Genomic DNA, 15940 nt, shown 5'->3' on the forward strand with positions numbered 1-15940 from the left:
GACATTGATTCTTGAGAGGTGTTTGCTGCCTTCCCCCAGATCCAGGTCTCTGCCCATACAAGGGTAGCCCCCAGGACACGGGGTCCTGTGGATCTCCTAAATGTTGAGGGCCAGGAGCATCCTCTTTGCTGCATCCCCACTGGCTGCAGTGAGGAGCAGTGTGTTTCTGCTCAAGACATGAGTTTTCATTCCTGAAACAGTCATCCCAGATCCATAAATCGGAATTTATTGAAGGAAAAAAGCCCTCCCTTTCACAAAGTAATGCTGCAGGTTGAGCCCCGGATTTGCTTTTCTGGTTTTACCCCAAAGACTACCCAAAATAGGAGAATTTAAGCTTTTAGTAGTAGGCTACAAAGTGCTGTCAGACAGAAGGAAAAGCCTGGGAGCCTTTCCTTAACGTGGGAAGGCATCTCCTGCTCTTCTGTCCGTTTCCTTCCCTTGCTGCAACAGACGGGTTTGAAACCTGCTCTGTTTGCACGAGCACTGCTGTAGGGGTGGAATTAGCTTCTGTGGATCGAGGGGATAGTTTGTGTGTGCGATCCCATCGGGATATCACGCGCCGGAACGGCGAGTGTGGGATGATGGATTGTGCTCCTGGAAGCAGCCTGATGGTGTGGCTTTGCCAGGAGAGCAGGCAGGAATCCAATCTGCTTGTCCCTTTGAGGGGAGCTGGGATTGATTTTTGTACATTGGAGGGTTGAGAACAAAAGAGCACTTTTATTTTCCTCCGAAAGCAGATATTTATTCATTTTACTTTTCAGACCATGAGAATGGCCCCTTTGCCCTTGTGTTGGGTCTCCCTGTCCGTGGCTGTGACTGATCCAGTGGGATTGGTGCCTTTCCCTCCCTCCGGGCTGTGTCTTGTGGGCGATAAGGATGGGAATCCCAGATGAGTCCCTATTCCAGAGCACGTGTGAAGCTGCTGAGCAGCAGATTCAACCTGGGACTGGGAAACTCTCTCTAGGAACTGGCTTGTGAGGAGCTGGTGTGTGCTGGCTGTGGGTCACTGGTGTGCAGGGCAGGATCTGGTGCATGGCCCATTGCAGACACTGAAGCTACTCTCTGCACACCCAGTTTAGGTGCTGCTGCTTGGGAGTTTCTCCTCACTGTGCCTGTGGAAGGGGGTTGGAACCGGATGAGCTTTAATGTCCCTTTCAACCCAAAGCATCCCATGATCCTATGATACACAGGTGTGTGCGAAGTGAGGATGATGCCAGAGCACCCCTGGCCTGGAGGCAGGGTTGGTTGGTTGCAGATGTGATCCTGATGTGCTGGGATGTTGGTGGGACCTTGCAGTGACAGAGCTGAGCCCGTGGTCGTGACCGCTGCACTGGGCTGCCTTGGGGCTGTGGGCCCCATCCTTCCAGTGCAGGCGAGCTGCCTGGTCCCTTCATAGCTCCTCATGAAAATCCCTGTTTTCTGTCTAAGGTTGTAATGAGACTGTGGTCTGCTCTTGTTCTTCCTTCCGAGATTCGCTGCCTCTCATCTCACTCGGATCAGAAGCCGTCGCCTGCCAGGGATCCGAGAGCCCAACACAGCTCAACCCTCTGAAACAACAAGATTAAATGAACTTGGATGTGCAAGATTCCAGCAGAAAATGATTCAGCAACGCACTTCGTCTACTGGGAGCTCTGTAACGAGCTCTTGGAGTTGGTGTGAATGAGTGTGCTTAAGAGGACCTGGTGCATGAAATTACGTTGAGCATCGCGCTGTCGCTCTCACCCAAGGAATTAATCTTTAACCATGGCCCACGTGAAGCAGGGAGGGTTTTGGCATTCCTGCTGCCAGGAAGCGGTCTGTGCCGCCCGAGGAGCAGCACCTTGGCCTTGTGGTTACTGCTTCTTCCCACTGTGTGCTTGGCTTGTGTCACATCACCTCTGTTGCGGTCGTCATCCTCCTCATCCCATGGAAGAGGCTGCCCTGGCATTGATGTTGTTGCCATCAGGGAGCTGGGTGTTTGAGAAGGAATCCCTGTGGCTCTGGAGGAATAGGGTGCTGGTTTAATGGATCCAGATGAGATTTCCAGAGGGTTGGTTTGTCTGGGCCAACCCTGGACAATCCATGCTGTTCCTTCCTTTCATCTCATTCCTCCAGCGCTTTTCTCTTTGAATGAAGAGCTGCGTTAAGGATTCATTTTCCCATACAAAAGTGCCCCCAAATGCACGCTGGCAGCTCTTTGTAATGAGGAGAGCTTTCCCAGGGAAATGTCCTGTTACATTCCCAGTGAATCCCAGGAATTACCTGGTTTCTTGGGCTAATGGCGCTAGATGATGGCATGCAGAGGGCTGGAGCAGTGATTTCATGTGGGATGGATCACTGGAGCAGCAGGGGAGAAGTTCATGAATTAGGATCAAGGTTTGGGGGCGACAAAGGCGGTGCTTGAAAGTGGGGGGAGGCTGAGAAGGGAGACAATTGATGCAGGACCAGCAAGGATGCTCTGGAGCAGTTGCTGGGGGCATCACAAGGAGATCCCAAGGGAGTGCTGAGGATGTGCTGGGTCTCTTTTCAGGCCAGGTTGTTACTGGTGTGCTGTTTGAGCTGGGCTTTGGCCATCAGGCTCCACTCGCTTGGTAGCTGATGCTCTCTTTGGGGCAGGAGGGGACACACGGGTCAGGCTGGCGCGCTCCATCGTCCTCCTGGCTCCAAACTTCAGACAGATCCCAGCAATAATCGCGTGTCTGAGAGCAAGTGGTAGTCAGTCATGCTGAATTAAACAACCTTTTATGAAAGCTCCTGTGCACGCTCGGATAAATGAAGGCGCCTAATAGACAGTGAGTCATGACACTCTATTTATCTTCCCTGCTGAAAGCCTGAGCAGATGCAGGCACCTCTTGTATCTGCCAGAAACACTGGGAAATGAATTTGTTGCGTACAGGGGGCTGTGGGGTGAGCTCATGCCAACAGGCTGCATGGGGGGGCTGCAGTCACCAGAGCGTGCAAATGGGTGGCACGGGTGTCCTGCTTCCCTCCCTGCCACCAGCACCCAGGGGTGGGATCAGTGGCACTGAGCCTCACCAGTTCCGTGCTCTTATAGCAGTAAATAAATTGCTATTTTTAAAAGTAAATCCCTATTTTGACCATAGTTGGGCAAGTCCAAGGAGCTCCTTTTTCGGCAGCTTTGTTCTCTGTGTGTGTGCATTCATTCCAGCAGCTGGATTCCCCCCACTTTGGGGACTCATTCCTTAAAAAAAGAACCTTTTCCCTTGGTGGTTTTATTTCCAGCTCCGATGTGATCTGTGCTGTCAGAGCTGATCAGAGCTGATGAGTGCAACCTGGGATCCCTGCCTGCTTCCCTTTGCCCAGCTCAGAGCCTGCGGCACTCGCTGCCTCTCCCCATACCTGTCTGTGGAGGGGATAACAGTTATCCCACCACAGGTGCTGTGCTTAATTACCTGCAGTAATTAAACCTCTTATGGAGGTGTTGGGTAAGAGCAGCGTGCCTGCATGGCAGCAGGGAGCAGATGCTTGCTAACTCCCATCTGCTTTTTAGCACTGAGGCCCTTTTGTCCCCCCTGGAATTCCTGCCACAGTGGCAAAAGGAGGGATGTGGAGGAGTTTAGGACAAGGCCAGGTTGGATGGGGCTTGGAGCAAGCTGCTTCAGTGGAAGGGGTCCCTGCCTGTGGCAGGGGTTGGAGCTGGATGAGCTTTAAGGCCCCTTCCAAACCAAACCATTCTATGATGAGCTCCCATCTCTCTCTATGTGTGCAAGGAATAACTGCAGTTGCTTGTCTGCGCTATGGGTTGGGCACTCATGGATTGATGGTTTCGGACTCAAGTGGTGCCAGTAATCCTTGAAATGAGCCTTTAAAGAATGGATAATATGAAGAGTGATAACAGTGGTGTCTTCAGAAGGCAGAGCTGCTGCTGCACTGCATTGCAATGCATGGTTGCTGCCGGGAGTGTGCATGTGTCTGGCTCCACTTCCTGAGGGCTGTGGATACTGATGCAGTTTTTCTTCTGGGGCTTCCTTATGGTCAAAAAATGATGGAAAATGAGAGGCTGGGGAGAAGGGAATGGCGTGTGAAGGGGTGAGCTGGGGAATGGTGCTGCCTGCCCTACTGCAGCCTTCACGTGAAGGAGGGATGCTCATCACCAGGGTCATCCTCCTTCTGCCCAGGTCCCTGCCTGATGGCACTGACCGAACAGTGATGCCTGTGGTGTTCCAGCAAGAGATGGGGTCTAGGATGGAATTGCAGACCAGAAGTGCTGCTGGGACCTGTGTGCTGATAGGGATGAAGCCCAACTGCCACGGACTTGTTACATCTGCTTAGAGCTAATGGAGCATTGAGGGTTTATGGAGATGAGAGAGCAGGGAATGGGCTTGGGTTTGTAGAGCGAAGATGTTAATAACATCACGCCTGCAGTGGAGGAGAGCCTTTCTTCAGGGGCTGGGACTATCGAGCCTTGGGGAATCTGAGATGTATTCTGAGTAACTTTGATTTATCTCAGCCATGCGGGGGGACAGTTTAACGTGCAGTTATGTTCCATACCTCGGGATGGATGGCAGTGACTTGAGTTATTGTTTTCTTTAGCAAATCCTTCCTCCTTCCCTACCCCATCCCCAGATAAAGGCTCACACCCGGCTTGCTCCGCTTTTACTCGAGCAGCTATAACACATAAAGCACATTTCCAGCTGCATGCAAGCAGGTGCTGGCAGTGAGGAGTGTGCTGAGTGGTGTGGGGCTCCGAGGAGCCGAAGGGAACTTGGCAGCAGCATTGCTGGAGCCGGGCCGGCCGCTGGCTCCATGTGTGGCTGCTTCCCTGCTCCATCCTGATGCTTCCCTGTGGGTGCAGTTATAATGGATATCATAGGAACAGGTAAGAGATAGAGACATTGCTGAAGGGGGGGCTTTAGAAATAAGAGTATTTGATGCTTTTCTTCCTTTGCCTTGTTCCTGTGTACATCAACACCAAACAATATTACAAATAGCCGGCGAGCAGCAGTTCATCATGGATTTTAACAAGTGTTTTGTGCATCCATCTCTCCCTCCCTTCTCCCAGACTTCAGAGATGGGAGCTGACAGAGGTTTACAGATGAGGGTGCTAATTCATCCCTTGTCAGTTTAAACTGAAGGAAAGAATTATGGAGCCCGTAGTAAGGGATTTGTGTTGCTGTGAGAGCCTGGAGGTCCCTTCCTCAGCTGCTTTCAGCTCCAGGTCCCTCCTCAGTGAGGCAAGGTCTTGTTGCAAGAATTTGATGGGGAAATCGATGGGGAAAAGGTGAAGGAGGATTTTTGGAGCTTGATTTCTCCAGCACCTTAAGCCAAGGGAGGCTCCAGATTGCCATGAGCATGTTTGCTCCGGAATGGGGAAAGAAGGAGATGCTGGGATGCTGCTCAGGAGAAAGTGTGCTTGCCACTGGGTACCAGCTCCTACAGTATGCTGAAGCTCCCCAGTGCCATGGGACTGGGGTGGAGGTGGAGGTTTGGAGCCAAATTGGCCTAAAGTGGCTCTTAGGCCACCTAAAAGGGGTTGCACGGGCTCCTCACACACTTCTCCAACAGGGATTTGAAGAGCCCCAGCCCTGATCAGCATTTGGTTGAGCACACTTCATTTCAAGCATCTGAGAGCTGTAGGAGGAGAGGCAGGGCTAAAGCCAGGCCTGAGTGGAGAGAAGGAGAAGGGCTCTAAAGCAGACCTGATAAGGTAAAGAGCTCTGTGGGCTTTGGTTTGAGGGAGCTGAAGCAGTGCAGTCATGAGGGTTCCTTTGAGCCCAGGGTAAATAACGTGTCCGTCTGTTTGTGTACCGCTTGCGAGCGCGGTAAAGCTGAGCTCACGGCTAATGCAAACAGTTTTCATTAAGAAATAATCAGAAATAAAAAGCCATTTCACATGCTGATAAGGAGCCAGTTGGTTTTTATATTTCACCAGCAGTTTAAGCCATCCTCAAAGCCATTTATCTTTTTCCAGGGCTGGCTGCAGAGGATATGAAAAATGCAGCAGGCTGCACATATGTAATTAAACTTTTGGCAGAATCTTTGCCCTGCAGCTTTGCTAAGAAATCCAATAATGATAAATGAAGTAGAATGTATGGAGCACTTTCTGTGAACAAGACTTAAAATAATGTATGTGGTGCAGATAATCATTTGCCACATAATTGTCTTGGCAGCGTTCTCGCGAGCACCCTCGTCTGATTGTGTCAGCTATTCTTTAAAAGCCCCCCTCCTTGTTCTCCTCTTATCACCACCCCAATTTGCTATTGAGGCTTTCCTGACTTCCAGCCAAATCCCTGTTTTGCTGTAATTATTGTTTTGTTCCCCTTAGCCTGGGTGAGAGGCAGTGTTTCAGGCTGGGAGCACTCTGGGTGCTGTGCTTTGTGTGACAGCCGCACGCATCCTGTCTGGTGCTGTGCTGGGATCACCCCTGCACTGTAATTATCCCTTTTTCCCCTGGTTTTTAAGTCATTCCCAGCACCAATCAGCAGTAAAACCCCATTGCTTGACCCATGTGCGCTTTGTAGTCTCGCTGTTATATGTGGCACTACTGGGAAAATGATGCTGGGGTTGTCTCCCTCGGTTTGGTCTTGCTGCCTTTATCCTCTGCTAATGCACTGATCATCCATAGGAGAGGCAATTTGGTGTTCAGATTGTCCAGGCACACCACCCGCAGCACTTCCCTGGTAAAACCTGCATCTGTCCTCTTTATTTCCCACATTTGCAGAGCATCCCCCATTGTGGCATCCCCCCATCCTTTGTCACCGCTGTCCTTGAAGGTGCTTCGGGTCTGCTTGTAAAGTGTCGAATGTGCATCAACAGTTTTGTCAGGAGTAGGATGCAGACTGCTTGTAGGTAAAACATAGTAATAATTAACAAAAAAGGGCTCTAATAAAAGGGATAGGACTGTGTTGGGGCTGGGTGATAACTTTGTGGGTGGCAGGCTTGTGTTAAGCAATGGAGCTGGTCTGAGCATTGCCTTTTGTTCATGAGAGCCATGAGATGGATCTTTCCTGGTAATCTGATAATGGGGAGAGGGGGGTAATTTTCATCAGCTGAAGCCTCCCCTGTTACAGACGTGAGATGAGCGTTGGCCACTGCATCCCTTGCTGTGCTCCTTCACAGAAGATGCTTATGAGCAGGGGGGGAGTGTGGACGTTCCTGTCTGATGCTCTCAGGTACCTGGTATCTGCAGGCTTGGGTGGCCCCAAAGTGCAGCAGGGCCCCTCTGTGGTGGTTGCAGCTCCTTTCTGGGGCTTTCTCCCATGCTGGTGGCTGTGCATTCAGTAGAGTAGGCTTTTTCCCAGCCAAAATTCACCTACAGACAGGAGTTGGGGGAGCTGAGATGGAAACCTGGAGCAGAAAGCTGGGAAGTCTTTGCTTTGATGGTTAAACACCAGCAAATGCCTTGCTGTGCCTTGAGACAGGAGTCCTGGGGTACGGGGCAGACCCAGAGCGAACCCATCAAACCTAGGGACAAAGGAAATGAGAAGTACAACTGGGGTGAGGCAGTGAAAAGCCCAATGAACCATCAGCTCAAAGCACTGGGGGTTAACATGCAATGAGTGCATCGTGAGTGGTTTGGATGGCTGGGTTGAGCTGGGGCAGCTCTCCCCTTCCTGAAGGCTCCATGTGTGTCCCAAGGGGACCATGAGCATCGTGCCACCACAGCGGTCCCCTGCCTGCCCCAATCCCTGTGATGCCCTGGGAATGGGGCATGAGCAATAGCTGACAGGGAGATGGGAGCATCGCAGGGGTGGGACAAATGAACGTCTCTGCGAGCAGAGCAGATGTCGAGGCAGAGTTGTTTTGTTCAGAGCCAGAAAGTCAGGTTTTTGGAAACGCTGCTGCCATTTGGTTGATCAGTTCTGTCGGTGCCAAGCAAAAAGCAGCTTGAGAGGGGTTGGGTTCTTTGGCTCGCTCTGCCTAAACCATGGGGATACAACCGAGACATCCGGGTTTCCTTTTTACAAGGGCACATAGCGACAGGACAAGGGGAATGGCTTTAAATTGGCAGAGTGAGTTCAGATTAGCTAGGAGGAGGAAATCCTTCACTGTGGGGTTGGTGAGGATTAAACAGTGATGGAGCACCCTGCCTGGTGTCAGTGCCACTGTTCTCAGCTGGTGCTGCGAGCGATGAGAGCGCGGTGGTGCTGCTGCACTGTCAGCAGGAGCTTTTCTGGCCTCATTGAAGAAAACCCAAATCCCTGATCCCACATCCTGCGTTCCCCCGAAGTCTGCAAAGTGCAGAGCTTCCCCAGACCCCCAAACCTCCACTTCCAGCACCCGTCCTGCATTTGTGCCGGGCAAAAACCATTCCAAGAGTTCGCGCTTGCGTTGCAGCCACTCCTGCTTTTATTGAACACTTGCTGCTCTCTGTAAAGGGAGAAGCGCTGCTGTTTTGTCACTTGAATGTAAGTGCTCTTCTCAAAATGGTTTACATGGTGTTTTTCCTCCTCCCTGGGAAGCCCTCAATGGCAGAGGGAGAGTCCAGCACCTTTCTGCATCCTCGCATCACCCTGTGGTGATGGGGCTGCGGCAGCAGTGGGTGCAGCCCTGTGGGTCAGCATCAGCTGAGGATAACTCTGTCTGTGGGACCAGGGGGGTGTGTGCCAAGCAATTAAAGTAACGCAGGGGTCTGGCAGAAGGAGGGGATGTCATCTGTGAGTGGCTTTAGCCTTGGCTGCCCCTTTGCCAGCCAAGCCACGCCAGTGTTCCTGCAGTGAATTGGACAAGCTGCTCTGCTGCATCTAATTGCCCTTGCTGTTGCTTAAAGCCATACTTATCTTTGGCACTGGGGACTGGAAGGGAGCTCTGCCATCAAATGTGACTGTGTGCTATTGACTGGGCTGGGATTCGGGTACAAAGTGGCTGGCTCCATATGGCTAATGACACTGTTTAGCAGTGCAGCATCTTGCTGTGTGGTGGCCTTATGGGGGAAAGCATGAGCGTTGGGGTTTGCAGCCCTGGTAACACTGTCCAGGGATGCTCCAGTGCATGGGAAGTGGCAGGAGGTGCCTGCTCCCACCACTGTCAAGTGGGGTTTTAGTCTTTGAGCTGGTTTTTTTTGCTACCAGATGCTATGAAATTGGTGTGTGTGTGTTTTCTGCATTGCTGAGGACCGTTTTGGGATGCCTTTGGGTGTCGTGTTTGTGTTGCAGATGGCCAGATGCAGTGTTGCTTTCCCAAGGTGACCTCCTGTGTCAATTTACATGAGCCCTCTTATCCCAAGGTTCTTAATTGGTGCTGAAACACATGCTGTGTGCTGTGTGATGTGATGGCCGGGTACCATCCTGCCTCCACATAGCAGGGGAAGCAATTGGAATTCCATCAAAACAGCTTCGGATGGCTCCTTGCACTGTGTCTATGAACAAAACCAGGGAGAGCGTGGGTCAAAGGACAGCAGAGAGAATTCTGTAAATCCAAGGGGAGAGAATTATATTGTCTAAATGTCAAGTCTTTAATACTGAGCCATAGCTGTGCGGGGTGGAGGAATCCGTGCTCCTCATGTCTTGGCATCCCTTCACCTTTTCATGCTGGAGGTCTCAGTGTGCGTGGGCTTTATTGTGGTGCTGCCTGGTGCTTGTTCACAGCTCTAATTGGGCCTGAGGTTGTAGTGGCATGGTTTTAGATAACTGATTGAAGTAAAGCTGATGGTAATGGTCCTGCTGGGAGCAGGGGTTGGGAGAGTCTGGAGTATCTGGTGATGTCTTAGAAATGGCAGTGGCAAATCTTTTGGTGGCAGAACAGTCACTAAATACAACTCAATGCACTTGTTTTGTGACTGGGGTGAGATCAAAATGAAGTGTTATGGGGCTTTCCTGTACTGGTGATGGCAGTGGGACTGCAGACCTGCAAAGGTTGGGGGTGGGGCAATGGACTTAGCATGGGTCCCTGCTGCTCATCATCCTCACCAGCCATCACCCCCAGTGCTTGTCCCCACCACACTGGGGCTTTGCAGGGGTGGGTGATGCTGGGGAGCTGTGTGGGTCCCCAGAGGAGGAAGAGGAGGCAGAAGATGAACTTGTGCTTTGAGTCAGGGTCTCCCTAGCCCATGGGCTCTGCAGTTTGTCTGGGGGGAATCCTCTACCCTGGAATGAAGGGGACGACACACGCACCTTCAGCCCTGCTCTGGTCAGTGTTAGTCCTTCTCCCTGCTCTTTCCCTCTGGGAGGGGAGGCGGGAGGTGCCCTGCTCTGTCCCCCTCTCTTCTGACCCATCTGTCTTTCTGTCCCTGCAGACAAAGGTGAGAACGGGGAGCCCTACCAGAGGAGGAAGGGTGCAGGGGCCACCCTGCCGGACCCCCCCACAGCGTTCCCCATGGCCAGGGATGGGGCCCCCCCGGCCAACAGCAGCAGCTGGAGGCGGATTATGCTCATGATCCTCGCTATCACCATCCACAACATCCCAGGTAGGTGCTGTCCATCCATCCCTGCTCAGGGGCAGCCCCTTCCCGAGGCCATCCCAGGAGGATCACACACTGCTGCCACCTTCTCTCCCTTCTTCTGCCTCTTGCTGCTGGCAGATGGCACTTCCCAATGGGTGCTGGGTGCCTTGGGATGAGATCTCCCACGTCAGGTCTTGCTCTCTTGGTATGACTGAATAGCGTCAGGTCTTGGCAGCCAAACCCCTCATAGAGAGATGGATTGGGAGGGACCCTGAACATCTGCAGCCTCGCTCGCTGGTGCCAGCCTATTGTGGGGACACACTAAAAGGGGAAGGTTTTGCACTAAGTGAGCAGTAATTGGATTTCATCCCTCAAGCGCAGTGTCAGGGAGCCGGTGAGGAGCCAGGCGCTGTGTGCACCTCGGGGCCTTGGGCTCTTGGCTGAGGATTCCTGCCATTCAGCAAGCAAACAGAGGGAGTTCTGTAGAGGAGTGAACCAAGTGTCACCTGTAGCAATAGGTTAATGGGAACACGGCCCTTGCTACTGTGGAGATGCTGCTCTAACCTTTCGTTGCTTGTCCAAGAGCACAAAGCCTCCCTTGGACAGTTACAGAGGCTCAGGAACTCGCCCTTGCATCTTAAAGGTCACAATATTAAAGCTTAATAACCAGAGAGGAGCATGACCGTGGCCTGCAGAAGGTCTGTGCCCAGCCCCTGCCCTGAGGCTTGGCTCAGCTCAGTGGGGTCTCTGGGTCACCATGGTGGTGTTCGACCCTGCCAAGCCACATTCCTCCTCCTGCTCTTTTCTACCTGGTGTGTGCCCTTCAGCAGCCCTTAGTGATGCTGTGGGTGTCAATGCCTCTTTGTGCTCTGTGGGGCCACTCACCGATGGCAAAACCCTGTGCCAGCATCCCCCTTTCAGTGGGGCTTTGCCCCAAGTCATCCAGATGTTTTCACATCAGAGAGGTTGGGATTTGAGCCTACATTTGCCATTGTGTTCCCCAGAGCCCTGCCTGCAGGTCATGGGATGCCAGCACTGATTTCACCCTAATAAATAACTCAGATTGTGATTCAAACAGCCTGCTCTGCTCATTAAGGGGCTCTGGTCTGTCTTGGATGAAGCAGATGCTGGCCCAGCTCTCAGCAGGACAGGCTTTCCCTGAAGTCCTTCTGCTTTCCCAACAGCGCCAGTGATGCTGCTTGGATCTCTTGCAGCCCCTGCCTGCAGCTCTGGGTTTGGAAACACTGTAATGCTCTACCTCAATTAGCAGCCCTGCAGCACGAGGCTGACACTGTAATTAGTGCGGGCTCCTGCAGAGTAATGATACCTCGGGGAGCGCGTGGGGCGGCAGTGCCTGTGCTGGGGAGATGCGCAGGGATGCTCCGTGCCTCTGGTTGCCGCAGCAAGGAGGATGCAGCCCATGGGTGGCTGCTTCTGTCTGTGCTCACCTCGCTGGATGCGGGGTCTGCCCAGGGGCTGTGATGGGCAGGAGGTGGTTTTGCTCCTCTGAAACCTGTGCTGTGTCACATCTGAGCCCAAACTCTGCCTCAAGTTCCTTTGTCTGGGGGTTAAAACTTTGGCCAAGGGCCTGCAGGGACAGGCCAAGGGGAATGGCTTGAACCTGCCCGAGGGGAGACTGAGCTGAGCTCTTAGGCAGAAGCTCTTCCCTGTGAGGGTGCTGAGGCGCTGGCACAGGGTGCCCAGAGAAGCTGTGGCTGCCCCATCCCTGGCAGTGCTCAAGGCTAGGTTGGACACAGGGGCTTGGAGCAAGCTGCTCCAGTGGAAGGGGTCCCTGCCCGTGGCAGGGGTTGGAGCTGGAGGAGCTTTAAGGTCCCTTCAAACCCAAACCAGGCTGGGATTCTATGACTCTAAAACCTTCATCAGGACCAGGTCCATCCCTGTTCTCCTCTCTCACTGATGGGGATTGGTCTTCTGTTGCCAGCAGACAGCAGTTTTCTTTACATTGAGTCCCATTTTGGGATGAGCACACTTCAGCCTTGGCAATGCATCTCTCTTCAGGCACGCATGCTGGGAGCCAGTTAATGTGCGGGTGACACAGTGGCATGTAAAGACAAGCCTCTTGCAGTCAGTTGTATTTAGTGGGCTCTGCTGGCAAGCCAGAGGTTGGTTCGTTTGTTCCAGGGCCGGGAATGGCAATGTAAGGAATAAATTGATGATGACAGGAGATGCCAAACCACAGCCTATTGCTGGTAATTAATATTCATATATGCTGGGTTTAGCGAAACATTAATTATGCATTTAATCAAGCCCTGTTGATTCTGGTTTATCTTTGTACCTCGGGTGGTTGTTATGCTGAAGACTTCAGATTAATTAAAATGTTACTGGTGTATCACAAATAACAATTAGCGAGGTGCGAGTAGAACCGCCTTTCTCTTTGTGCTTGTTGAGAAGGCAGGAGGAGAGCCCGGTGGGATGGAGCTCCTGGGGCCACTGCTGGCTCCATGGGGAGCTGCTGGTGGGGTCTGCTTTGCTCTGAGCCCACCTATGGTGGTCTCCAAGCTGCGTGAGATTGGGGGTTCCTCTGGTGGGGAGATGCTGCAGGAGCCCTGAGTGCTTGTGCTGCTCTAGGTGAGATGGAGAACAGGACCAAGGCCATGTTCTGCAACAGGCTTTGTGCCTTGGGGCTCTTATCGGCATCGTGGTGCTCACAGGGGTGTTGTGGGGTCTGTGTTTCCCTGAGGAGCACGATGCTCCATCCCTGCTCACCCCAAGGAGCATCCCCGCTTCTGCTCTTGCTCCTGGGGAGGCAATGGAGCTCATCCCCGTTGTCACAAGCACAAGGTGATGCTTCCACCCCCCCGATGTTGCCAAGGAAACCTGGATTCTCCTGTTTCTTCGCAATATGGGCAGAGCAGGGCAGTGCCAGACCCTGGCACATGCCATAAACATCCCCAGGAGCTGTACACAGCTGGAGCCATCCCCTCTGCTCCAGCCCTTTCCTTCCTGCAGGAACAAACCTTGCTTTTCTGTATTCAGTTCTATCACCCTGGGTTTGTCCCTGCTTCAGTTTCTGCAGTGTTTCTGCCTCAAGTGTCACTGTTCAGGGAGGTGTCTGGGAGGGAGTAAATGGGACGTGTCAGTGGTACTGCAGCATACACAGAGCATCGCCATCCCCTGCTCACCCCCAAACCTCATGTGGCTTCACCCGAGGCTTTATCTTCAGTTCCCATTGCCAGAAACAAGCTGGAGTCTATTTTCTTTTAATAAGAAAGAACAAAGCAAGGAGCAGACCAGTGTGTGTGAGCTAAATACAGAACGAATTCAGCCTTGGTGGCAAAGGTGCTGGAGAGGAGGGAGGGATGGTGGGGTATTGCTGTGGGCAGGAGGGGAAAATGTAAGTGGAGAAACTTACAGGTGGTGGCATCTATGGGAAGGCTGAATGAGCATCCTGGGAAGCTGTCCTGGATCGGGGGGAAAGTCCCTGCATCCTTAGATGATGGCATCTAAATTCATCCCCTTTGGGACCATGCTTGGAGATGGCAGCAAGAGGCAGCTGGCTGCACTGGGGTTTGACACTGGCACTGGGCTTTGGCGTGTTAGTGTTTTGGGGACCCTCCTTCTCCTTAGAAGAGATTTATCCCCCAAACTTGTAGGTCACGTTCTGGCCAATGCTCTAGGGGAAGATATAGCCCAGTTCAGAGGAGAGAGTGCAGGGTTTACAGCGCTGGCACCCTGCTTGTGTCCCCCATCATCGAGGCACGACCTAATCCTTTACTTACAGCGGCAGTTCCTCGTGTTGGTGATTGACTTCAGCACGTCCTGCACATCCCTGCAGCAGCTCTGCGGCACTTCTCCATCCCTAAGGAAGGAGCAGAGCCTGGCAGCCAGTGCTGCTGCTGCTGCTTTGTTCTATCCCGAGGAAGCGGGGGTAGAAGGGAGGCCTGCACCAAAGGATGGTAAATGTCACATTGATTTGAAGCACGCTTGTTTGCAGCTTCCCCTGCGAAGGGGAATGGTTCAGTTGAGTGCCCTTGGCCTGGATAGCGTGAGACCTGCCTGCTGCCCTCTGCACCCCGGGGTTGGGGATGGCTCCAGGAGGGGGCTCTGCCTGCCTGGATGCTGCTTTTCTTTATGGCTTCTTACAGCTCTGCCCGGTTTTAATGTCCATTTGTGTCTCCAGCTTTATGACTGTCTGGGGGAGAGGAGCAGACGGTGAGGTTTGGTTCTGGTTGTTGGCTGATGGGCGTTTTTGTGCAGGCACCTAGTGCTGGAAATAGGAGCTGCACCCCTGAGCTCCAGCACTGCACACCATTGATGGGGGTCCAGCCAAGCTTGTGGGGATCCCAGCATTGTCACTGCTTGGCCGTGTCCCCTGCTGTGGGCATCTCCATGGTGGACAGTGATTTAGCCCCATCCATCACTCTTTGGCTGGCCTGTCAAAGCCAGTTCCATGCATTGAGAGCTATGGGTGCATGATGTAGGTGTGCAGTGTGCTGCTTGGTTGTCAACTGGTGGAGCTGTGTCCGAAGCAAGAGGATATCTTCCCACCAGTGAGAAGGCAGCTTCACAGTAAGGTGTGTACCCGAACTATGGGGTGGCTTGACATCTCCCGAGCCAGGTCCAGGTTCAGTGTGATCCACCAGTGGGTGCGAGATGGGATGCTGCAGGCTGCAGCTCTTTAAACCTTAAAGTTCAGACAGAGCTTGTCCATCAGACCCAGACCTAAGCTGGTATCTTCTGTGCTGGAGCTGGTCCTCAGATGATGGTGAATCTGAGGATGTTGAGGAGGAGGGGATGCAGGGAGAGGTTTGTGGATGGCTGGAGCAGCACAGCAGTTGCACGCTGTGCTGCCAGATTGGTGTTCCTTGGGAGGGGGTGATTTCCAGGCTGGTTCCTTCGTCATTAGCAAAAACTGATTGAATTAATCCTCCTGGGCCAGGCGCTCCCATGCACTCAGCCTCCCGAGAGATAGCTGGGGCTGCGAGTGCAATATTGCATCTCAATTATAAAGCAAAGTGATTATTTCTATGAATATTCTCAGGGCCCCATTAAAGGCTGGTAACATTCACTTTGAATGATGGGCTTGTTTTATTGATCTGCTGAAACCGAGGCTATTTTACCACTGTTGACTTTAATAAGCGCTTGGCACCCACTGGGGCTCAGCAGAGCGTGAGAACGGGAGCTGTTTAGCGGCGCTGATTAATCTGTGTGATGCCTCCCTCTGAAATGACAGCAGACCTCCTTCCAGCATCCCTTCTGCGCGTTGCTTTGCTTGTGGTGGCTGCTCTTGCAGCACCTTTGGTTTCTAGGAGGTGTTATTCTGGGTAAGAGAAAGGCGAAGGTTTCACTGCACCCTGTGTTTGAGACAAGAGGGTGAGGAAGAAGATGTGGACGAGGGAAGGTTGTGCAGTGATTTGATGGAGCTCAAGTGCTGCAGAGGGTCGAGGGGAGCAGAGGGACCGGCTCAGCCTGCACCCACAGCTCGGGAGGACGTGGAGATGCGTGTTTGAGCAGCCATGAGTTCCTCACAGCCCTTTCTGCTCCGGGGAGAAGAACCAGGCTGGGCCGTGGCTTTGTGAGGCTGCTGCTGCCCAGCGCATCTCCGGTTTGATTTCCAGAGGGACCCTTGGGCAGGGATGCGTCAGGGATGGAGCGGCT

At 52.8% G+C, this 15940-nt stretch overlaps 1 protein-coding gene across 1 annotated transcript in view; it reads left to right on the plus strand.

Annotated features, from left to right (window-relative positions):
• SLC39A11 (solute carrier family 39 member 11) overlaps nt 1-15940 on the plus strand; it is a 75405-nt gene that overhangs the window by 32879 nt on the left and 26586 nt on the right. The window contains exon 6 of the mRNA XM_061376917.1: nt 10175-10345. Within this exon, the coding sequence (XP_061232901.1) occupies nt 10175-10345 (171 nt within the window). The remainder of the gene's footprint in view (nt 1-10174; nt 10346-15940) is intronic.

This window comes from Neopsephotus bourkii, unplaced genomic scaffold (assembly GCF_033783945.1).
Source record: "Neopsephotus bourkii isolate Nb327-2 ecotype Australia unplaced genomic scaffold, CSIRO-AGI_Nbou_v1 NB_1749, whole genome shotgun sequence".
NCBI lineage: Eukaryota > Metazoa > Chordata > Aves > Psittaciformes > Psittacidae > Neopsephotus > Neopsephotus bourkii.